This window comes from Columba livia, chromosome 9 (genome assembly GCF_036013475.1).
Source record: "Columba livia isolate bColLiv1 breed racing homer chromosome 9, bColLiv1.pat.W.v2, whole genome shotgun sequence".
NCBI lineage: Eukaryota > Metazoa > Chordata > Aves > Columbiformes > Columbidae > Columba > Columba livia.
The window spans coordinates 13,704,202-13,728,199 of NC_088610.1; the positions used below are offsets into that span (position 1 = coordinate 13,704,202).

At 41.6% G+C, this 23,998-nt stretch overlaps 2 protein-coding genes across 26 annotated transcripts in view; both read left to right on the forward strand.

Annotated features, from left to right (window-relative positions):
* Positions 1–2,704, forward strand: part of DLG1 (discs large MAGUK scaffold protein 1) — a 150,835-nt gene extending 148,131 nt beyond the window's left edge. For all 24 annotated transcript variants that reach the window (XM_065073900.1, XM_065073899.1, XM_065073901.1 and 21 more), the window contains one exon: positions 933–2,704. In XM_065073900.1, the coding sequence (XP_064929972.1) occupies positions 933–1,039 (107 nt within the window). In that variant the 3' untranslated portion in view covers positions 1,040–2,704. The remainder of the gene's footprint in view (positions 1–932) is intronic.
* A 225-nt stretch (positions 2,705–2,929) lies between these two features.
* Positions 2,930–23,910, forward strand: MELTF (melanotransferrin). Of its 2 annotated transcripts, XM_065073921.1 has the most exons (16): positions 2,930–5,981; positions 8,548–8,702; positions 12,353–12,452; positions 13,194–13,376; positions 13,703–13,859; positions 14,733–14,800; positions 15,544–15,731; positions 15,920–16,100; positions 17,017–17,168; positions 17,583–17,679; positions 18,524–18,718; positions 20,312–20,468; positions 22,057–22,124; positions 22,226–22,413; positions 22,524–22,722; positions 23,747–23,910. In XM_065073921.1, exons 1-16 carry the CDS (start codon positions 5,936–5,938, stop codon positions 23,815–23,817), a joined length of 2,205 nt encoding a protein of 734 aa, XP_064929993.1. In that variant the 5' UTR covers positions 2,930–5,935; the 3' UTR covers positions 23,818–23,910. The 2 variants fall into 2 exon arrangements, with proteins under 2 accessions (XP_064929993.1, XP_005511736.2); XM_005511679.3 differs by having other exon boundaries at positions 22,524–23,910.
* Positions 23,911–23,998: the final 88 nt, after the last annotated feature.

A 23,998-nucleotide genomic window follows, 5' to 3' on the forward strand; every position in this document is an offset into this window, starting at 1 on the left:
TAAAAAGGAAGTAATCTGCATGAAAGCAAAGCTTGGAAGCAGCAGTAATATATAAATGCATGAAAGAGTGAGTCTGGCCTGCCTCCAAAATTCTTTCATGCTGAACTTCGTTTCTTGGATTATCAGCACTGAGGTGGTGATCCTAATTAAAAAGAAGTTGCTATCTCATGGTGATTGCTTTTTCAGACTGAGCTGTGGTAAGAACAGCTTCATCTTCTTTTTTAGCAGGCCATACTTTGATATGTCAGAACACATCCATATTGGTTCATTTCTAATTGTATTCTAGCCTTGGAGAAAATATATCTAACTCACATAATCTGAATTAAAATTAGACTTATAACTGTATGAGGAAGCCTGTTGTCTATAAAACTCAAATCTGTTGGCTGGGCAACAAACTCGATGAGTTCTTCCTCTTTTTGGCTAAAAACAAAGGCAGTGCTGGCAGGTAGGAACCCCCAGGTGAGGCGGCTGTGCTGTGAGGGTTCAGATCCAGCTGGGCAGTACCCGGTCTGCTGTACACCCAGCCGGACTCAAGCAACCGTGAGGACACAGCCCCATGCCCTGTCTTGCCTTGTTGTGCAGGAAACACACATGCAGGTTGGACCAAAAGGAATGAGGATGCGAGTTGACTTGGGCAAACTCTAACATGGTTAGGAAAAGCAAAAAAACCTCCTTGGCTTGTAGGAAAGCGAAAACCACTTCCTAACCCTGAGCCTCTGAGTGGGAGAGGTGGTGCTCTGTGTATCCTGCAGTACCATCAAAACCGAGCTGCACTCCAGCACAGAAACCAGAGATGTCAGCGGGTGTCTGTTCCTTCAGCGCTCTGAAATCCTCTTCCCACTCTGAGAGACAAGAACAGCTGTGCTGGGAGCATCTTGGTTTCTGTACGCAGCCAAAAGGATGGTTGCTGATTGCCACGTTATGTTTTGCAGCTATTGTCCAAGGAGACACACTGGAAGAAATCTACAACCAAGTGAAACAGATCATAGAAGAACAGTCTGGGCCTTACATCTGGGTTCCAGCAAAGGAAAAATTTTGAAAACAGATTTTTGGTTTTCATTTTCTGACATCATCTACTACATCGGACGACTCTTAAGCCCTTCCAGCGGAGCCTGCCTCTAGTTCTTTCCAGCGTGGTTCATACCCAACCATCACGTTCTGCAGTTCCCACAATGCTTTACATTTGGTGTCTCTCTTAGTTTAAATAATTTGTATTATTGTGTGTTGTTGGTTTGCCATTTTTCAAACATGACATTGGAATGGCCTGACCAGCTATTAGTTTGGGGTGGGGGTGGGAGGGAATTGCTTGGTAAAATTCCTTAATGTTTAAGGGAAAGTAACTTTCAAAGATTTTTCAAAAAAGCTTTATAGACATTATTTTAAAATTTCATAACAATTGAAAGAAAAGTATATTCAAGCAAGTTGTAAATCATGAGTAACTTTGCACGCTTAACTTTAATAGCATGGTTTGGTCAGGGCAATTGATTTCAGGTTATATTTTCTGAGTTAAATTCTGTTCTCACAGGGGTTTGTTTTATTTTGGATTTAGTTTTTCTTTCCAGGCAGTTAGAGAGAAACTTTTCAAATTTTGAGTTAACATTTGCATCAACTCCCATTACTACTCCTCAAGGGATATTAATTTTCATAATTTCATATGGATATTCTTATAATCTATTTTTTCATTTTTTTGCCAATAAAATTGCTAGGGACAAAGATGTGTAATGTTTTTAATCTTCCTCGTGAAACACTATTTATAGTGTCTTACAGAAATCGTTTATAGATAATGGTCATCACACTTTTTGAGCCTAAAATATGTTTAGGTGCTAGGAAACCTTGTATTTTTCAGAGGAATGCCAAATTTCCATTGGCAGTAATTCCGAAAACAGCTGCAGAGATGGTCTTTAGGGCAATGAGAGAGTGATTCGTAGCCTAAAAATGTGTGTGTTCTTAAGGGTCAGATTTTAATGAATATTTTACCCACAATAACTGCCTATTTTGTTATAATAAATATATATATATATTAAACTTTCTTTAACTGAACTCTGTAACTATGGGAATTATTTTCTTTACATAGTTGCGCACACGTATAAATATATATATATATATAAATATATATTTTTCTTTTACCACCTACTCCTAGCTTTTTGTTTTGAATTAAAATACAAATTAGAATTTACCTTCCTTAATCATGAGAAATCAAATGGGCTATGGTGGCTGGGCCTGAAGTCCAGGGAATATTAGTTACAAGGAAAAAATACGTGCAAGTTCTCCTCTTTTCTATGGAATTTCAGGTGTTTCTGTTTATTTTTTTCCCTTTTTCTCCATGCCCCCTCCTTGTAATATTCATGTCTTAACCAAAGGGAGAATTCAGTCAACACCACATTTTATTTTTCGGTACATGTTCATCTTGGATTGCATAGGCACAAGATCTTCCATTTGTGATGCACAAACTTCTGTGCTGAATGTTATAAATCTGTTGTACCAAAATATGGAACTACCTTCAGTAATGAAATTCTCTAATTCCTGTGTTATTTGGTACCTGCCATTGCTTATTTGAAAGTGATTGTTTATAAGAGGGATGTACTTACAGCGGTCGTGGGGCCGACACACAACCAAATTAGCTTTGGTTTGTAAAGAATTACCAACACTACCTATTCCATTTGTTAGAAAGAGGAGAACAGCTAATAAACTTTATTGTACGATATATTTGTCAAGTGTGTTTTTGATCAAAAGAAATACAGGCGTTGTAGCATTTTAAAATAATTGGCTCAGACTGTAAATGAAAATAATGTGTTAGAGAACACTGGTGACCAGATTGGGGCCAGTGAAGTTGTTACATTAAATGCAGGTTTAAACCTGGGACACAAATACTGCTGGTGTTACGTGGAATGCTTCTAAGACTGACAGTGAGTGGGAGCTGCTGGTGGTGTATGGCCCGAAATAATTCTTGTTTTTCTAGATTGGTGAAGTAGGTGTGCTCTTCCTGAGGCTCTGTGGAAGTGCAAGGTGCGTAAGATCGATGCAACTTACAATAAATTATGTCAGAAATTTTTGAAGGAGCTAAAAGTGAGCTACAATCTGCATCTTTGAAAGTGACTGATTATCTGAGGATTATAGTGAGACATCTTAAAACAGACCAACTTTAAAAAAAAATAGAAGGATCTAAATCTCAGTTATCGAATCTGCAAACTATAATGACACCTGAGATCTCTATATTGGATAGGGCTTTTTTTTCCTACCTCTTTTTTTTTAACAGAGGTTACTTTAACTTTTTTTTTTCCATCAGAAGGAGGGTCCTGTTCAGCTGAACAGATACATGAGGAATTACTCTTTCATATATTGGAGTGTCCGGGTAACTGTCACGGAGCTTTTCTCCCAGGTGTTTGTCCTGGACTAGCCAGGTGTCACCAAATCTGACACTCAGACTGAAGCCCACAGGACTTACCTTGCACGGCTGTCATGCAGAGTGACAAGAATTCTCTCGGATCAAGAAAACCCGAAGGACTCTGGGGTATCGTCTTCGCATTTTTGGTTTTGTTTGTTTCAGATGTTGCCCTTGAGACCTCACAGAAAAGTTGATTCTGACAGTGCTGATGCTCCTAGTTTACTTGTTTTATCTTGTAATCTTTAGGATTTCACATCAATTGTTGTTTCTCTGGATCTTGCTATTTAAGTATCAGGTGCTGATACATATTTGATTCTTGGGAACTCTTTCTTTCTGTATTTTAGAGATACATTTTACAATACGTGTACTTCTCTTAAGGCTTCCAATTTAACAACTGGAGTGATTAGGAAATCCAAATGGTGCCATACTGACTCATTGCTACCCTGCTTTTGCTGGCCCAGTGAAGGCACCATGGCTTTTCTTCCCTACCTGCTAACCCAGCTCTTTGTAACCGCTATACAGAAGCATGCTTGATGAAGTATTTGCTCTCTATTATGAAGTTATATTAATAATAAGACATTTAATATCCCCTTAAACTATAGGTATTCATAGGGTTACGAATAAAATAGAAAAATGAGCTAAATTATCATGAACTGTTCTTGTGTGATGGTTTAGAGGGATTTACATTGTGAACAGGCCTCCTACACAGAAAGCTGCTCCTCTGCCTTCTGAACCTTTCCCATTAGAGGATCAGAAGAACAACAGGAGAGGCCTGGTACCAAATTAATTTCCTATTAATCTGACCCTTGCAGTCCTAAGCAACTGGTGCTAGGACTGTGCTTCAGTCTTGTCATCTGTATATATCTAAGCCTGGCTGTAAGGGGCTTGAGACGTTAATCTGGCCAGTTGGAAGGGCCCAGGAGGGGTCCAGCTTACGGATACTGCCAGAAATTTGGAAGGACTCCAGTGGTGCCAGGTCGTCCTTTAGCACTTTAGACAACAAAGGCATGACTAATTCCAGATGTTCTAGGCAGCCAGAATCAGAGTTCAGCCATGAGGTTTTGTTAAAGGAGGAGGACTGGAGGAGCCATGCTCTATTTTTTGAAGTTCTAAACTTGAAATAGCAATTAACTGACTTAAACTCAGCTGTTGTCTTATGGGTGCTAGTTGATTTACAGCTAGCAGCCTGGCCAAACTGCAGTCAAGTAGCTAAATAACTAATTCCTGAAAGCATCCATGCAACATTACTAGAGAATGGAATGGAATGGAATGGAATGGAATGGAATGGTCCAGTTGGAAGGGGCCTATAATGATCATCTGGCTGGCCAAAAGTTGAAGCACATTGTTAAGGGCATTGTCCAAATGTCTCTTAAATACTTGACAGGCTCAGGGCACTGACCACCTCTCTAGGAAGCCTGTTCTAGTGTTTGACCACTCTCGGTAAAGAAATGCTTCCCAATGTCCAGTCTAAACTTCCCTTGGTGGAGCTTTGAGCCATTCCCACACATCCTGCCACTGGATCTCAGGGAGCGGAGCTCAGCACCCCCTCTGCACGTCTCCTCCTCAGGAAGGTGCAGAGAGCAGTGAGGTTGCCTTCAGCCTGTCTGGAGGATGCATTCAGTTGTGTTGGTGTGTGCAAGATGGTAAAGACATGTATGTGGGGATTCATGGTGGTACACAGCTGTTCTTACTCTGGTAGCTGGGTGGGAACTGGCACTCAGCAAAGCACAGCAGCACTAAATGGCTTCTATCAAAAAAAAAGTATTACAGGCAGCTGCAGGCTAATGAGAAATGATGAAGAATGAGTGTTGCTCTGTGAAAGCTACTCTAAAAGTCACAGCAGCTTTTAACAGAGCTATTGTCGGAAGCATTTTTAGTCATCCTGGGAGAAAGCCTTCCTGGGCCTTCTCTAAAAACCTTAAAAAATATCAAACTACTTCAGCTATTTCATAGCAATTGCTATTATATGTCAGGAGATGTGCACTTAGTACATGCTGTACCACCTGTGGAGTGTACTAGCTGCACTGCTCTAAAAGCCTGGGTTTCTTGTTCTGGCTTGATGACATTCATGAGAACGCTGAGAATGTGACAAAAAAAAAAGTGACCATCAGCTTTGTCAGGTAAAGTGCTTTGCTTGAATGTACTTTTGCTTCATGAGCCCCAGTAGAGAATATGTAGAATTCAAAATGAGGGTTTCCTTACACAGCCCTGCCTTGTCCCTGTGAGTTGGTGTGTAGCTGTTTTTATAAGTCTAGAGGTGGTGCTAAAGCAGAAACAACCTCGGTGGTGCCTCAGGCATTTTGCAATTTCCTGGTCTGAGTTATTTTGCAAGTGTAGAGGCGGTGTGAAGAGAGAGGTAGGCTTTTTTTTCCCGTAGTCATTATGAGGTGACGTGTGCCAAGGTAAGCAAGATAAATTGTTGAACAAAGTGCACCTGCAATTGAATGCTGCCGATTTTCACTGAAGAGCAGGCTGGAAAGAGCACACTTGCAGAAGCCTTGATTGGGGTTTCTGGAGGCTGGAAAAAGCACAAATCCCAAAATTTTCACTATGAAGATCTCCAGAAATGTCTTCTATCTTCTCTTCTTTCATGCTGGTAAGTGCCCTCAAAAACCTTTTGCTGTGGCATGGTGTCTTTTGGGTTGACTTCTGTGTGATGTGAGAGAGCAGAGGGAAACCAGAACCATTTCAGAACTAATCTCATATGGCCAGGAAAATGTAGAGCAAGAAAGAACAGAAAAAATAGGAGTAGAAAAAGCTGTGTTGAACACCATGTACGTATCTTGACTCAGTGATGTCAAATGTATTTCCTCAGCCCTGCATCTACTTCTTTTGGTTCAGTGGTGTCTGTTTCTCACATGTGTGAACAGTTCTATGACACTTATCTTGTAAAAATAGAGGTAATAGCCCCATTCCAGCTACCGTGCTCCGTGTGACATGGTGGCTTCCTCCTGTCACTCCCAAGTTCTAATGGTGAATGCTTTTGATTTCACCAGAGGTGCAGATGCTGATTCTGAAGCACTCGGCAATTCTTCAAAATTAAATGATCCGGTTTGTTGGGGTTTGGTTTTGTTTTGCTTTTTTACATTGTTTCTGTTGAAAGCCCTTGATGGTGTGTTAGTAGCCATTTGATAATATATTGAACAATGTAACTCTGTTACTTTCAGCAAAGTTGTTAATCGGATGTTTGTCAATGGTAAAGTTACATGTGTGTTTAGGACCTTGAGCATATTTCAGATGGAAGCTGCCAGCTCCTGCCATTTTATGCTTCATGTATAGCTTACAGGAGGGCCAAAATTGAGAATAAATTTGGGTTCAGACCTGCTGTTTTAAGATGTTCTTGGTTTGCAGTAGGAAGATAACTACAGACCTTGTCTGTGCTGAAGCCCACTTCAGTTGGATTAGCTTGTAAGGAAGGAAACAAGAAATAGCCCAGAATCTGGCTTTCTTTTAACAACAAAGTTCAGCAATTTGGAAAGGGACAAATTAATTACCTCTTTTAGATAAGTGAGGAAAAAAAGCCACAGATTCATGCTGTTTCACTGTTTTGACTGAAATATGGAGCCATGTGACCTTTGTTTCAGGTGTGTGTGCCTAACGATTTCTTCATACAACTAACGCATCATCTCTGGTGTGTTTATGTCTAAAACCAGGATGCTGAGACTGAAGAATGGCACTTAGCCATACATACTGAGGTGCTCAGACCCCAATTTCATTTCCAATTGATTGTTTTTAGGAGAAAAACAAACCAAACACACGCAGACACACACTCCCTCTTGTTCCACCCCCTCACCCTTTATCAATAAAAACCTAGGTTCTTTCTCCTGCCCAATAAACTAATAGTGAAAACCTGACTGAGCTGGATCAGGGTAGATGTTCAGTTTTTGTGAGCTGCCTTTGTGCCATGCCCATGTTGCATCCTTCTTCTAACCATCTTGATTCTCAGAATTCTGCAGCTCCACGGTGGGGAGTTGTTTCTCCCTCTCCTAACACATGCTGCCACAAACACTTTCTGTGAGCTTTCCAAGTCTGACTTAATGTCTGGTGACAGCAGTGGAGCTGGCTCAGAGCTGCAGTGGAACAGCCAGCCAAGCCTCTCCTTCAGCGTTGGGTCCAGAACAAGGTTTGTGGCATCAATGGCCTTGTTTAGTCTGCAGCCACTAAGTCAGAAAATGTGCATAGCTACTATTGAGCCCTAATGGAGTTACTTTAACTTTCAGAGTTAGATGTGGTATCTCAGCTGCCTGACAGTGATGGGGAAGTAGATGGCCCATTCAAGTTTTTAGAAAACCAGGTGCAAGTTGCAGCAGATTCAAAAGTCAAAATTGTAGAAAAGCAGTGGAATGTGTTGCTCCCTGCTTATGAAAATTGTCTCTGCCTTTTTATCAGCAGAAACCTTGCTTGCACGCACAGTTTATGTACAGCTGCACTGTCTGCACATGATGACATATCCTTACAAAAGCAACAAAGTGTTGGTAGCTTTGGCACTTGGAAAGGCTGGTGTTTGGGCCCCCTGAAAGACACCTTTCTTCGCTGATTAATGCAGCCTCCACTGCTCAAACTTGAGTCTTTTCATTCATGGAACCACCCTCCCCTTTTCGTGACTGTGGAAACAGCCTGTTATGAAAAAGTGTTTTGAAGGGACAAGTTTACTTTTCTAGTTTTCATAATAAGCATAGTGGCAAGGCTCCTGAGCACCTAGGATGGCTTCTTTGTTCAGACCAAAAAGGGCTGGGGCAGGGCTCTGGGTACTAACTTGACAATGCTTGAGACAGACTTGGCTTTGGACAGACTCTTTGGTTTTGTAGCATATAATTTGAAAAAAATAATTTTAAACACTTTTGTCTTGAGAAATGATGATGTATTCTGCAAGGTTTTAAGAATAATCTGTCCCATGGTACCCATATTTCTTATTATGTCAGAAATAAATGCCATCAGGTTGCAGTATCTGAGTTTGAGCCTTTCTTGTTGCCAGTCCAGAAAATTTCAGTATTTGTGTTAATCTGAATGAAAGTGGGAACCATTTCTAAAGACTCGATATTGAAGGAGCCCTGCCTTCTTTCTGCTTTGGGATGAGGAACAGGTTGGCTTTTCAGGAATCTTCTCTGTTACAAAGGCACTGATTTGTTGTATAATGTTTTCTCTTGATGCTGTGTTTGCAGCTCTCAGCCTGGAACGTGTCCGGTGGTGCACTGTCTCTGAGCAAGAACTTTCCAAATGTAATGACATGAGTAAGGCCTTTGGGGGGGCTGGCATCCTTCCTGCTCTGGAGTGTACGCAGGGAGGGTCAGCTGCTAACTGTACCCGGATGATCAAGGTGAGTTGTGAGTGACAGCAGTGTCACTGATTTCATTTCCCATGTACCTAATAACAATCCAGTGGTGATGCACACAGCTGTGTGATGAGTGTCTGATCCACACAGCTGACCACATGCTTCCTGGCATTTGTGTCTTTGAAAAATCAAAGCATGTATTTTTTAAAAAAAAGATATAAAGGTATACATGTGAAATTGAATGTCAGAATGGCCCTGTGTCCTCTGTTTGGCTAGTCATGTGTGGCTTGTCATTAGGAACACAGCAAAGGTCTTAAATATTCCCTCCCAAATGCTAATCTTTAATTTGGGAATTGCTGGATTTATTTAGCAGATATTTAAGAGGGATGGAGCTGTAAGATGCAGACAGTAGTTAAAGCTGTGCTGCTGAGCCTATAAGTAGATTGTATTTTGATAAACTCTGGATCAAACTCCCATTTCAGAGTCCCACCATGGCAACTGCTGTATGCACAGATGAAATGAGCGTAAAGCCAAATCTCCCAGTACCAGGGTAGAAGAGAGAGACAAAGCAGCACGTAGGCTGAGCAAAGGGCACGCACACCCGGCTGGATTAATTCAGCTGATCAGGGCAGGCTCAGCTTCTGAAAGGAGCACAGCTCTGGGGAAGGTTTTAAAGACTGTAAAAATGGGGCTTTGCAAAGTGGTTTATGGAAAAGAATTCCCTTGTTAGGAGGGGGTTGGCGACAGCAAGCGGATCTTGGAGGAAGTGTGGAAGGAGGTAACCATGGTCGTCTTCACTGACAGAGTGTGGGGGAAGGGGAGGATGGCTGGATATGTTAACAAATAATACTCTTGGTGTATCCTATGCTGACATGCCCAAAACTTGGGGTTTTGTGGAGGAAACACAGCCTGTAAAGGACCAGGGTTTCAGAACCAGGAGATGAGGGCAGGCAGAGTGCTTTGAAGGGAGAGGAGGCATGTGGTTGTGTGGCCAGAAAAAAGGAGCAAATTTCAGAAATGAGGATCTTGTAATTTTTGATCAATAGAAGCAGAGGGCTTGTCTTGACTACTAAAACTACTATATTACCTCTTGATGAATAGCATTCTTCAGCAATGGAATCGAGACTGTATGGAAGAGTGTTAGGAGTAGAAGTTGATATGTACGTGGATCTTTCCTCAAACAACTTGGCTGGTTGCTGCATTCCACAGAGGGAGATCTGTTAGACTCTGCAAAACAGGTTATTAAAAGGACTGATGAGTGTCTACTTCTGAAATACAGTGCACACAGAATTCCATTTGTAAGCCACGGCAAACAGCAGGCACGCATCTGAAACCTTGGATTGCTATAGAAATAGATTGTCTGGATGCTGAAACCTGCAGGCAGATAGCATTAAATAGCTTTCTGATAAAATGCATCTTCACTATAAGGCTTTAGATGAGACTTTGTCCATGAGACCTCGTTTTTCTTGTGCTAATAATCTACTAAATGTTTAAGCTGGCCTTCTCTGTGTGAGGCTGTGTGGAACCCCTGAGTCTGCATCTTCACTGAACTCTGTTCTTTGAGGCCAAAAAGGGAGGAGGACACAACAGCTGAAGAGGCACAGATCCACTGTTTTATAACACTACATGACTTGGACTTAGGCCTGTGAATCTGTTAGCACACAGATAAAGTAAAAAACATATTACTTTGAAGGTGTTTAAAAATTGAGAAATGTCTAAACATTAAACTAGGGAATCTGACAATGTTTAATGTGACCAGAGCTATTCTTCAGCAGGTCTTTAAACACTTCTCTAGGTAATTGTCGAATGTTGTGACACATAGAAATGAAGTTCCTCTGGAAATAATTAACAGAGTATTACCATCACACATTTTTTATCAAAAAATCTTATGTGGAATAATCCCATGCCTTTGCTGATGTATCAGCAAATGCTTACTACAATAAAAATAAAATACTCACACTGTTGCTGTTATGCCACCAGAGCAGTGACTGTATGCGTTTAAAGGAGAGGTCTGTAGCCTGTAAACTACTTCATGTAAAATACAATAGATGTTTTTTCTGTCTTGTTCTGTTACTTAAACACAAGCTATTGATAGGAGGGTCTTCTGCTAAACAGAGCTCAAAGACTCAGCTTGCCAATCAGAAAAGTGCTGTCGCACATGGAAACACAGTCCTCGTCTTCTGTGCCAGCCCTTCCAATTTTAACTGCTGTGTTTCCTGTTCACTACTAATTGTTGAGGCTCATTTTGTTGTCCCTGAGGGTAAGATCCTTCTAACTCACACCACCTCTTCTTCATCTCACTGTCAGGTGTCCCTTCTAAGCAACAGGACATATTTGCTTCCTAAACTGTTGTCCTGTGCTCTGACTCTCACCAGAGGAATATAAAATTTGCTTATTCCAGAAAGATCCTGTCCTTCAAGATACTAGTAGCTCCCAACACCAGCTCCTCTCTAGGTTCCCTTGGAGTTTTGTTCAGCTCTCATTAATGAGAAACAACTATCAAGACACCTGGTGTTTCAGCCAATTAATAGCTAATATTTTTTTTCTCCCTTGAGCCAATTAAGTAAAGTATTTCAAATTACAAGGCAACTTGAAATCTGATTGAGGTATCAACATCAATGTATTACCTGTGCTCTCAGATGATCCCTTTTAAAATTTTTCAAGCTTTTTACGTGGCTCAGCCTGTGGGAAATGGCTTCAGTGTGCTAGGCAGCATAGTCCTAACCCTACCCTAACCAATACTCAACAAACTGCCAAAGGATGAGTAAATTAAATTACCCACTCCAGTGCCGAAGCAGAGGTTAAGCAAACTGATAGGATACTTGGAATCAGCTTAGAAATGCTAAATGTTATTTTCTCAGCAGTATATTGTCTGTGTGAGATGCCCTCTCCTGGGTTCAGACATGGTGAGAGCTGGGCTCAGCTGCCCAGAGGTGCATACAGCTGTTCTCTTGTCCTTGCTGCTGTGGGAAGCCAAGGCCTGTGCTATCCAGAGCAATCCTGCATCTGGAGCAGGATTCCAGCCAGCCTGGTGCGATAGTCAGCTGAAAAGATGCAGTATTGTTGGACACCTTCCCAGCAGCAGATGCCTCAGATTTGTATTCCCCCATTTCAGACAGTCTTGTTCGATGCTCTCCTCTTTCTCTGAAAAGCACTGCTGTCTGTTCCCCCTCTCCCAAAATGTATGGCTGTTTGTCTGCTGAGGTACAAGCCAGCATGCTTGAAGGTTGCTTTTGAGTATACTTAAGCATTCAGATTTTGCAGCCCCTGAAGACATTAGTTCAAACTATCTGTGTATGACCTCAGAAATATATTTACTTTATTTAAATCTTTAAGCCTTGGGGCACTAGCTGTAGAGATGAATGAACCTCCAAATTTATGGTCCTTAAGATTAATCACAGAGTTACAGGATTCATTTCTAAGATTCTTTGGACTATGAAGACTAGTGAGGCCATCATGGTCTAGAGCTTGTTTCTTGTGTTATTTTTGGAGGAATTTGGTTTTGAAGTTCTAAAATCTCTCTTGGTAATTCTTGTTCAGAAATGTGAGCACCCTTAAAAGAACTTTTTGGAGAAAACTCACAAATGCAGATTAAGGGGGCCTTTTCTCTTAAATTCATGGGTGCTCTGCCTCTGGCTGTTGAGAAATACTGATAATTAAGCTTCAAAATGTATTCTGCCCTTGTGTCTGCACAGGATGATTTGGCAGATGCAGTGACACTGGATGGTCATTTGATTTACCAGGCCGGAAAGGAGCATGGTCTGAAACCTGTGGTTGGGGAAGTGTATGATCAAGGTATATTCTGAATAAATGATTTTTAGATTATTTAATAGGAGCTTTTTCTTATTTTTTTTACTGTTTCCATTTTATTTTGGGGTCCTCCTCTTGAAGACTCTAAGCAGTAGCTAATGGTCAGGCTCCCTGTTGGATGTTTCTGCCCATAACAGAATGTGAGGGAGAAACTTTGGGAGCCCCAAGGGAAGGAACAGCTCTGGCAGCAGTCTGCAGGCAGGGCTGTCCGACCACTCCATGGTGAGATGGAGCTGGATTGGATTTGCAGCTGGGTCTCAGTGTGATCTGACTAAGGCAACCTCAGAAGTGTCTGTTGGGCTCAGTCCACAGGGGCTTGGATCACCTGCAGCAGCTCCCCCGCACTGTTACCCATATTGTGACCCTGGTGAAGGAACTGCACTGCAGTTGCTCAAAACCAAATGGGCCTCATGATCCAGAGGCTGGCTCTCTCCATTAGCCAGGGTATGAGCTCAAATTGGAGAAAAGTGAATGAAATTTAGTGGTTCCTAATTCAAATAAAGTCAGATTAAATTACCTTATGGTCAGTTCAGATCCTATGAATTATATCAAACTGTAAAACAGAAATTAAATCAGCTGTGATGCTTCAGTGACATCAGCTTGCTATGCCATTACAAAGTTAACATCAAATTAGTGGACAACAGGGGATTTTTTTTTTTATTTTTTTTTTTTTTTTTACAATTATATTGTAGCAATTCAATGCTTCTCTTTCTTCCCACTCTGCAGAGATTGGAACTTCCTACTATGCTGTGGCTGTGGTGAGGAAGAACTCCAATATCACCATCAACAGCCTGAAGGGTGTCACTTCATGTCACACAGGCATCAACAGAACTGCAGGCTGGGATGTGCCGGTGGGTTATCTGATAGACAGCGGGCGCCTGGCAGCAATGGGATGTGACCTCCCAAAAGGTAAGAGTTACAGGGTAAAGGTCTGTTCTTCAACAACACCTTTCCTTATGGGCTTGGGACCCTGATCATGGACAGAAATGTATGGTTCTAGCTGCTGCATTCCTTGGCTTCGATGCTCTTTGTAAGACAGAATAGACCTAATGTAGCTCTGATGAAGACTGCAGGGATTTTTTTTCTTTTTTTAACTTGGGAATCACCTTTTGAAAACAAAATGACTTACCCCTTCTAAATGTTTTCAAAGAGGTACTATGCGGATGTGTTAAAATGAGATTGTAGGATCTTGTTTATTCTTTGCTAAAAATTTCTCATTCTGATTTCACATGTAGCTGTAAGTGACTATTTCAGTGCAAGCTGTGTTCCTGGAGCAAATGGTGTAAATTATCCCAAATCCCTCTGTCAGCTCTGCAAAGGGGATTCAGGTGGGCAGAACAAATGTGAACGGAATTCCCAAGAGCAATACTATGACTACAGTGGGGCTTTCAGGTAAGAATCATGGACCTGTTGATATTTATGTTGCTATGCTCTGTCCTTAGCCATTGTGTCCAGGCCTCACTGACAGAACATTGAAGCCAGAGAACTTCCAGTTGATCTTGTTAGAAAATCTGCTATTGTGTTAGGACAACCATGTTTGAAACCTAGAGACTGAACAAAAGTAATTATAAACCCACTATTTCAGGTATTGATATCTGAGTATTAAAACCAAATGGATATGTAGCGCTTATACTGGGCAGGGAAATCCCATTGCTCTTTGTTTTGTCCAGCGGCTGCTTACACAGGTCTGAGTGTTTCAGCAGGCTGTATCTTTCCCAGTAAAACCTGGTGATCCTTGGAGGCTGAGAGCTGAACTGCTGCCCTACTCAGCTATTTCAGTCATCCCACCTCAGTTGCCCTGAGCTGTGGACTTGGTCTGCCCTCCATTTTTGCACACTAATCTTTCTTTATTTTCCTTCTTCATGTCTGTGTGCTGTTTTGCAGCTCCCAGGCCCTGAGTAATAGCATTAACCAAGAAAGGGAAGAATTTGCTTGTGTGAAACACTTGATCCTCCCTGTGTATCCCCCAAAGAATTGTGTGACGGCCTTAGACAGAGAACTCTCCTGAACAGAGAAGGTCATGGTGTTTGTCCCAGGCAGCACTGAACATGTTGTCCATGTTCACAAAATGACAGTGATAGTTTACTTCATGCTCTAACAGCCACTAGTCTCTGCCTTGAGCAAAACTCTCAGCACAAGGAAATAGGTCAGTGTCGGTGGCTGATGGAACGTGGCGTGCAGCCCTCTGGCTGTCAGCCAGCAGTGTCCAGTGCACGGGAGCTGTGCTTTGTAACACGTCTTGGTGGCTGGATTTATGTTTATTAGGTGTTTGGCTGAAGGTGCTGGAGAAGTCGCTTTTGTGAAGCACAGCACAGTGCCTGAAAACACAGATGGTGAGTAACCCAGAATCTTGTTGAATAGTAGCTGCAAGGTCTGAAGTACGGTGTTCTGTAATGACACTACAATGTCAAATGTTTGATTTATTTTGAATTGAGGAATCAGCAAAAAATCCTCTAATAGTGAAAACCCACAGATGTATGTACCAGGAGATACAGGAGTCCATGTGATCCTTTTTTTTATTATTATTTTTAAACGCTTGATAGTTTCAGTAAACGTTAGAGGTGGAATGTTAAGCTTCTTCTGGAAAGAGCTTCAACAGCACTAAGGTGTTAGTTTTATACAGATCTGGGCTGTTACATTGCTCCTGCCTACCCCAGGATTTCAGCAGAGACTAGCAGGAAGTTAACAAGATGTGGCCAGCACTTTGTGAAATCTACCTTGAGCATACCATTACTTTAATATCATGGGCTTGTGTGATCATCATTTACAAGAAGAAATAATAAATAAAGAAGTTGCATGTGACCCTAGAATTAGAGATGCTCTCGATATTGCTGCAGACCCTGCTACAATTCAGTGCAGTCTCACAAGTCTTAAACTGTTTATTGTCTTATCAAAGATACACAACTAAAGGGTCACATAGATGTATGGGATATATTGTGCAGTCAGGGCTAGTTCAAAGATGCTCAGGAGATGTGTATTCTGCTCCACATGCGCGTGTGATGCTCAGAACAGACATGGAGCCAGAGGCATCAGCCCCACCTTGTGTGTTCCACAAGCATGTTCTGTCTGGTTTCAGGAAGAAGTCTTTCTTCATGGGCCCAGAAGCTTCGCTCCCAGGACTTCCAGCTCCTGTGCCGTAATGGCAGTACAGCTGATGTGACAGAGTGGAGAACCTGCCACCTGGCCCGAGTCCCAGCTCGTGCCGTGGTTGTGCGGCCTGAGACAGATGGGACAGCTGTCTTCCAGCTTCTGAACCAGGGACAAGTAGGACACCATTTTTTCATCAGTGCGTTGCATTTTAGAGGGGTTCTCTCACCCATCTAGCTGAATTGAAGACAGATATCTGGAATCTTCAGCTCTGTGGGGGTTCAAAGGGGTATGAGATGTCACATATCCCGGGTAGAGGGATGTGTGACAGGGTTTTTTTTTTTTTGCTTTGTTTAACGTTACAGCAAAGATTTAGTGGGGTAGGCACCAGATTTCAGATGTTTGACTCCGCAGCCTATGGTGCCCAGAATCTCCTGTTCAGAGACTCCACCACAGAGCTCGTTGCAATCACAGATCAGGATTACCAGGCATGGCTGGGTGATGAGTATCTTCATGCTATGCAAGCTCTAAGCTGTGACCCCAACAGTAAGTCATCTTTATATTCCTATTCATAACCACAAAGATAGCTGGTAACGGAGACCATCTTTATGCTGCTTTATTTTCTTTTGACTCTTGGAGGGTTATGGCAAGATGCCAGTCTAATCTTTGAGCGTGGAGAAAGGTCACTTTTTGACCTAGAAACAGTATCACATTGCAGAATACTTTCCTGTGCAAGTTGGCCCACTTTGTGTTATAAAATGCAGGCATTTTCTACCCTTTCTGGTAAACTGCTACTGCTACCTGGTATTCCATTTCTTACTTGCTAACAAGGGGAAATAGTAATGTGTTGTTGTGTAAATCCTCAGCTAGTCTATAAAGAATGGATGAATGCATTTCTAGCAGAGAATTTCCTCCAGAAGTTGAAGAAACCCTCAGTTGCTCTTCATTGAAGTGTTACGGTCGTTTATACTATTGGAAGAATGTAGAAATTACTTGCTGTGCATTCTGGCAAAGTCAGAAACACGGGTTGTAAGAATTCCTGCCTTAAGAAGCTTAATAATCGTGGCAACTGAGCCTCCCAGATGTGCTGTGGCAAAGCCCCCACCTCCCAGACTTGTCGCTTCTGGGGGTTGCTCAGTGACTGTCAGGTATGAGGAAACCTGTGTTCAGGGTGTTTTTTGCTATACTTAGCTAACAATTACAGCTGTGCTTAATGGTCAGTGGTTGTTAGGAGTTCTCGTTCCTTTGCTATGGATAGGTTTGCACTGCGGACATACCACTAATGTGGAGAGTTCTGTGGTTTCTAATCAGGAATAAGTCTGAGCTGGAGAGATGGACAGAAAGATCAGGAGTAAATATTTTTATAACATGTATGGTACATATGTGACAGTGGGCAATGTGTATCTCTCCTTGTCTGTTACAAAGAAGTGAACTGTGGTATTTGCTTTCCAATTTTGTGCAGCATTGCCAGAAAGCCTGAACTGGTGTGTTGTATCCACTGAGGAGATTTGGAAATGTGGTGAAATGGCAATTGCCTTTAAGAAACAGAGTTTGAAACCAGAAATTCAGTGTATTTCAGCCAAGACAAAGGAAGAGTGCATGGAGCTGATCCAGGTAGGCTGCTACAAGCCTTGTGCAATAAAGCAAATTAACACAAGCTGCTCTCTGCTGGGTAGGTAGGGTTAGAGAGATACACACTTAGGTGACCAGTAGGAATACTGGATTTCAAGCAGGTGATCTGTAGCTCACATGGTATGGATGGGTCTGTGTGCTGATGATATTCAGTTGTGACATGGGCATTGTTGCCCATCTAGCTCAAACCTGTATGTGTGAAATCTCCTGCTCCCATGTTACTGATGATACTTTTTGCAGGTCTTGGGGGTTTTCTTTAGCACTGTATTGCTCTTTTGCTGCCAGGCTTGCCCTTTGAGAGGCAACAGGTGTGATAGTAGAGCGGTTATCATTGTGGCAGGGAAGGTACATGCTGTTTTTTTTCACAGAAATCCTAAATTTGATTTTATTTTTCAGAAAAAGGAAAGTGATGCTGTAGTTGTGGGCAGAGCTGATATTTACACAGCCGGGAAGACTTATGGACTTGTACCAGCTGCTGGAGAAAGTTACTCTGGTAAGAAGGTCAGGAAACACAAATATAGACCTTATTTTTCCAGGTTGTTTGAAAACAACTCTAAAAGTACAGACTCTGTTCCCTGCCTCTGCTGGGAAAGCTGTTTTCAAAGGAAGTGAGAATTATTATCCTCACATCATGGATAGAGGATGAAATAAGTATGGAATGGGTTCCTACAATGAGTTTGTGGCAACTTCTATCTGTCCTACTGCAGGACCAGGTTGAGTCTTTGGCAGTTTTGAGTCTTGTACCTCTTTATTTATCTTTTCAATTCTGAAAAAAATAAATAAAATGGAAAAATTTAGTATTCACAAAATCAAAATATTTTTAGCAGAAGCAAAACCACAGAAATTATACCATGGACTCTAGTTAGAAACAAGTTCTTCCTGTCAATGTGGCTGCTTCAAAGTCACCAATGAAAAGAGGGCTTGTGGACATTCCGTCACCAAGGCAGAATTTCAATATGCTGCAAAGCTCATGGAAATTTTAATACAGGTTTGAGGTTTTCACAGTAAAAAAAAGTTTTGCCAAGTCACTAATGACTCAAATGTTGTTTTTCAGAGGGATGTATTTATAAGAGCTGGTGTTAACAAGAGCACTTTGTTTATCTCTAGATGATTCAGTTCAAGTGTGTATCAGTACCAGTGTACAGGCTGTAACTGAATGCAACATTGTGAAGTAGTAGAAGAGAAGAGTAATTACGTGTACCTTCATATTTTCTGACTAGCTGATTGTTGGTGCAATTGAAGTTGGTACCAGATAAGTGTAATGGATCTGTAGATGATCGTTAAGCAGTGGGAATGCTTAAGGGAAGCTGTAATGTGTTTTGGTTTTTTTCTGCAAGCTGATGACAACAGCAATGCATACTATGCTGTGGTGTTAGTGAAACGAAATCTGTCCAATGCATTCACCATCAGTGACCTGAAAGGCAAGAAGTCCTGCCACACAGGGCTGGGGAGAACTGCTGGATGGACTATCCCCATTGGTATGCTCATTAAGAGGGGCATTATTAAGACCAGAGACTGTAATATTCCTCAAGGTAAGACAACAGTACTACAAATAGAAAAATACAGTAACAGTCTAATAAACTTTCATTAGGGAAGTGATTTTGATATTTCATAGCTCTATATTAAGCTTATCTATTTGTGAAGGGCTGTTGTGTTTTGAATGTAACAACTTGAAATTTCAAGTTTGCCACTAGAGTGGGCTAATGGAGGTGTCATACTGAGAATGTTACCTCTAACATGAACGTATTCCTTTCCTTTATCACAAAATCATTGGCTAATTTAGGTTGGAAGGGACCTTTGGAGGTCATCTAGTCCAATCAACTGCTCAGAGTAGTTAGATCAGACTGCTGAAGGCCATGTCCAGGCAGGTTTTGAGTAACACCTAGGATGGATATTACACACAACCTCTCTCGACCTCTGTCCTGGTTTTTGATAATCCATGGTATAAAGAATTTTTTCTTGTATCTAATCAGAATTTTTGTTCTCATAACTTTGGTCTGTTGCTTCTCATTCTTTTGCTCTGCATCTATGAGAAGGATCTGACTCTTATCTTCTTGAAAAACCCATCAGTTGAAGGAAGACAGCAATACAGTGTTAGTTGTCTTATCTCCAGGCTGACCAAACCCAGCTCTCAGCCTGGTATGTCATGTGCTCTAGCCCTCTGAGCATCCCACATTCCTTCCACCATATTTGCCCTAGAATGTTAATATCTTTCTAACACTGGAAGCTCAAAACTTGGCATAGATGTCAGAGGAGAATAATCACGTCCCCTGACTGTTCCACCAACACGACTCAGTGTGCCATTAGCCTTCATTGGCACAAAAGCACACTGCTGACTCTTGGTCAGCTTGTCCGCCAGCATCCCTAGGTCCTTTATTCACAGGGCTGTTTTTCTGCCTGCCAGCCCCCAGCCTTTCATGGTCTTACCCCATCCTAAAGAAAGGATTCTGCACTAACTTTTATTGAACTTGGAGGTTCCTGCCAGGCTCTTTCTCCAGCCTGCTCAGATCCATCTCAATGGTAGCCCTGGCCTCCGGTGTATTAAACTGCAAAAGTTTATCCCAGTTTTCAGAAATTCATTTGAGTTGATTGCTTTTTGTATTTAATCAACTTCAGGCTTACCATACGTTCTTGAAAATCCTGCTTTCAGACCTGTCTGGCTCAGCTTGTGCTCGAGGATATTGGCCCAAGTCAGATATCAATACTAGGATAGCCACAGAAACTCACATTATCTATACAGATGTATCCCCTCTAGGTGGTACTTCCAGCTCTGGGATGTCATTGCAGTAAAGGTATCCCAGTCCTGAATTTTATTGCATTTAATTTCAAACTGTATTAGTAATGGAGCAAAGGATCTATGACCACAGGACTCCAGATTTGAATTTTGCTTGCCTGTTTCCTGTCTCCCAGGTGGCTCTTTGGTTTCATTACTTAATCAGCTAAATGGTGCTTTGAAAATATTTTAAAAGCTGTAGTTTGTGAATTCTAGGAAGAAAGCTGTAATTAATGTTTCTAGTGTTTTACTGAAAGCTGCATTGGTTCTAACTTCATGCCAGTACAACTACTTTTCTTGTGAAGAGCTCATGCTTTTCACTCATTATATTGGTTTGTCTTTCTTTCCCCAGCTGTGAGTGAGTTTTTCTCTGCCAGCTGTGTGCCTTCAGCTAAGCAGGAGAATTACCCATCCAAACTCTGTCAGCTCTGTATTGGAGATGATAGGGGAAACAATAAATGCAGTGCAAGTAGCCAAGAACGTTATTACAGCTACAGTGGAGCCTTCAGGTAATTAATAAGTATGGTTGTCATTTAGCCTGTCAGCTTGTCAAAATGCAAGGAGGAAATATTTTCCATTACAGTCAGCAAGAAGTGGTTATTGTTATTACAGTTAGATGGCATGTGCCTTAAATGAAGCAGCACACGTGTCCACAGATGTCTTCAGCAATCCAGGTACATCACAAGGCATTACATTAGACCATGTCTAAGCCTTTTGCCAGCTTCCTGGCCCGCAGTCAACCAGATGGCCAACAGCCACATCTATGTCTCTGTTCACAGAGCAATAGGCACCCACTCGGTGAGGACCAAGTGGATTGTCATCTATCTCCTGTCTTGCTTTAATCTGGTGTGACGGACAGTCTGCTGCTTTGAATGGTTGGGTCATCCATAAAGAGCTTTAGCAGGGAAGCAGTCACATAATAGCCAGAATCTAGCTGCAGTAAGTCCATGCTGAATGTGGCAGGCTAGTGAGGGGGCATCAGAAGAGCATCTTCTCTGTCCTTACTCAGTGGTGGCTGTATGTGAAGGAAGATTTCTGAACAGCAGAAACAACTATGGTCAATGTTCAAATATCAAACTCTCTTCAAAACAAGATTTGCTAAAGGTACAGGGGGAAAATAGCATCAAATGGAATAAATGCTTTGTGCAACAGTGGACATCTTACATGTGGGACCATACCCAAAGACTATGAAACTCTTTGATATGGAAGTAGCATTTCCTTTTCCTGACCTTCACCTTTGAAGGTAATGGTGCATGTAACAGACTTGGCAGTGAAAGCTCTTTTTCCTTCAGGGCAGAAGACTTCAATGGCAGCTGCCTGGTAAATATTGAAGTGCTGGACTTAAATAACTACTTTTTGCAAATCTGTTTAGTTGTGTCCAGCTGTTCTGCTGTGGTACATGCCTTACAGAGAAAGTCCAGCTCCCCTGCTGTACTTCACAGATGAACAGAGCTACTAGTCACCTAAGAAAGAACAAATGCTGTTACAGGCTGTATGAGCCTAGTTCATATTCCAAGATTGAGCATTTGATAATAGTGCACATACAGCCCAAACTTTATACAGAGATCAATACTTTTATTAATAGAGATGATGTTTAATTCATTGAGTGATGTGCATAGTTTTAGGTATTTAAAAGGTCTTAATGACATGCATTTCGTATATGATTTAAAAAGGAGTGAAAGTGACTGTTAGCAGATGGGGAATACTGCACTGAGTATCACATAATATATCTTCTGTTTCTTTGCTCATCTAATATTGGACTTTCCTGTAATTTCTCACAATGTTTTTCATAAAAATTTTCTGCTGTATTCCACTCTTAAAACTCTCAATTCAGAATATTTTCAATACTTTGCAAAGATGTTGGTTTTCTCTTCTTTCAAGATGCTTCATTTCTCTGGTTTTGCTTATTACTTTAGAGTCCAGTGCATTTGTTTGCAGGAATGTATGTAAGAAAAAATCGAATTCTAAACCTATAGATTACTAGAAAAAAAAATGTGGTTCACATAAAGATATTTTGAATTGAATTTTTATCTCCATTTCCTAAAGGTGCCTGGCAGAGAATATTTTGAATTGAATTTTTATCTCCATTTCCTAAAGGTGCCTGGCAGAGAACTCTGGAGATGTGGCGTTTGTGAAGCACTCAACAGTGTTTGAGAACACAGATGGTACTTAGTTTTGCACCTCTCTATTTTAAATTAGTTATTTTTCTAGAACCTTTTTGCTCTGAAGCATTCAATGAATGACAATGACCTGCTTCTTTTTTCAGGTAAGAATACTGATAGTTGGGCCCAAAACTTGAAGTCCAGTGACTTCCAGTTACTGTGTCCAAATGGTGCCCGTGCTGAAGTCACCCAGTTTGCTGAGTGTCACCTTGCTCAAGTGCCAGCTCAGGCCATTATGGTTCACCCAGATACCAGCGTTTTTGCTCTATATGGACTACTGGACAAAGCCCAGGTATTAATAATCTTTTTATTTCATGAGGGAGTTCCTATTGTCTTCCATGTTGTACGAGAGGAATGTGGCATTTACCTTGCAAAATACTGAAAATTTTGCATTCTTTTCAGGTCTACTTCGGAAACAACAGCAATGGAAATGGATTCAAAATGTTTGATTCTTCAGCTTTTCAAGGAAAAGATTTGATTTTTAAGGATTCTGCTGTTGCGATTGTGCCAGTAGAAGAGAGGAGGACATATGCAGAATGGCTGGGAAGTGAATATATTGAGTCCCTTGAAGGGATGCAAACACCACAGTGCTCTGGGGCAAGTAATAAGATAAGACAATACCTACTCATGACAACAGTCATTCCCGTTTTTATTTTATGTCAGATACAAGGCTTGGACTAGTATGGCCCAAATGGCAACTTCCAGGCCACCTCTGCCCTACCACCTTTTCTTCAGATAAGCTGTTTTGATAACCTGCTGTGTTAACCTCTGAATGCCTCTTCCTGCCTCTTTGCAGGGCAAGTGCTAACAGCACCTGCCCATCAGGGGACTGTGGTGGGGCTGGAAGCTGCCCCTGTCCACATGGATGGGGTGGAATTCGGGGCAGAAGCCGGCAATATGGTGTCAGCATGGTTTACAAGATCAGTCCAGAACTGGAGAGCATCTTTGCCATTGTTGCTGATGTTGAACCACCCTGAGCTGGAGGATTGCCAGGTACTGTTTGCTGGATACTGGGTTTCTGACCTGTGGAAGAATTTCTGCATTTTGGAATGCAGTATCAAAGATCTTGTCTAGTGAATCATCTCTGGCCTCCTGGCTGGTTATGTTCGGACTCCTACATCCCTGCTTATCCCATCCTACCCTTGCTGGGGTAACATTTTCTCCTGAGCTCTGCTGCCAGTAGAGGTAAGTGCACAGAGGACAGATAGGCTGTGGACAGATGACCAGCAGTCCAGAATACAGTTTCTGCCATGGGTAAGGTCCTCCACCTTCCAGTAGAAGAAAGGCGGAATCTTCATAGTCACTGGATGAAAAAGAGACCAGAAAGACTTGGAGAGACTGTTTGTTGGCAGAGGAAAGAATGAAGCCAAACGTGTGGATCCACTGCGCTTGTTGACTTTCCACAACCGGTGCTCTCACTGCCTGAGATGTCATCTGCCCTGTGATAATTAATTTGATGCAGTCTCCACCAAGAAACTTGTGGGTGTTGTCCTTCCACATGGAGTTACTCCAGTGCATGTGCATGAAACTTGTATTTGCTGTTAGTGAAACAAAGTAGTTCACTTCTGATTAACTGTTTCTGTATCTACTGGCTTATAGCATTCCATTTTTATTTCTATCCATAGCTGCAATAACAACAAATATTGCTGTGCTGCTGGCTGGCAGCATCCTCCTGACTATATCTACCACCTCATGATCTTAGGATAAAGAGATGTTCAACATAATAAAAAAAAACAAACTGGCAAAACCAGCTAATAATAATGTAAATAAATGAAAACTAACAAATGAACACATGAAGTAATTATGATTTATCCATACTGTGGCCTGATAGCTAAACCACGTAGTTTCTCACTTTCCTGTGAAATTAATGTTCACTC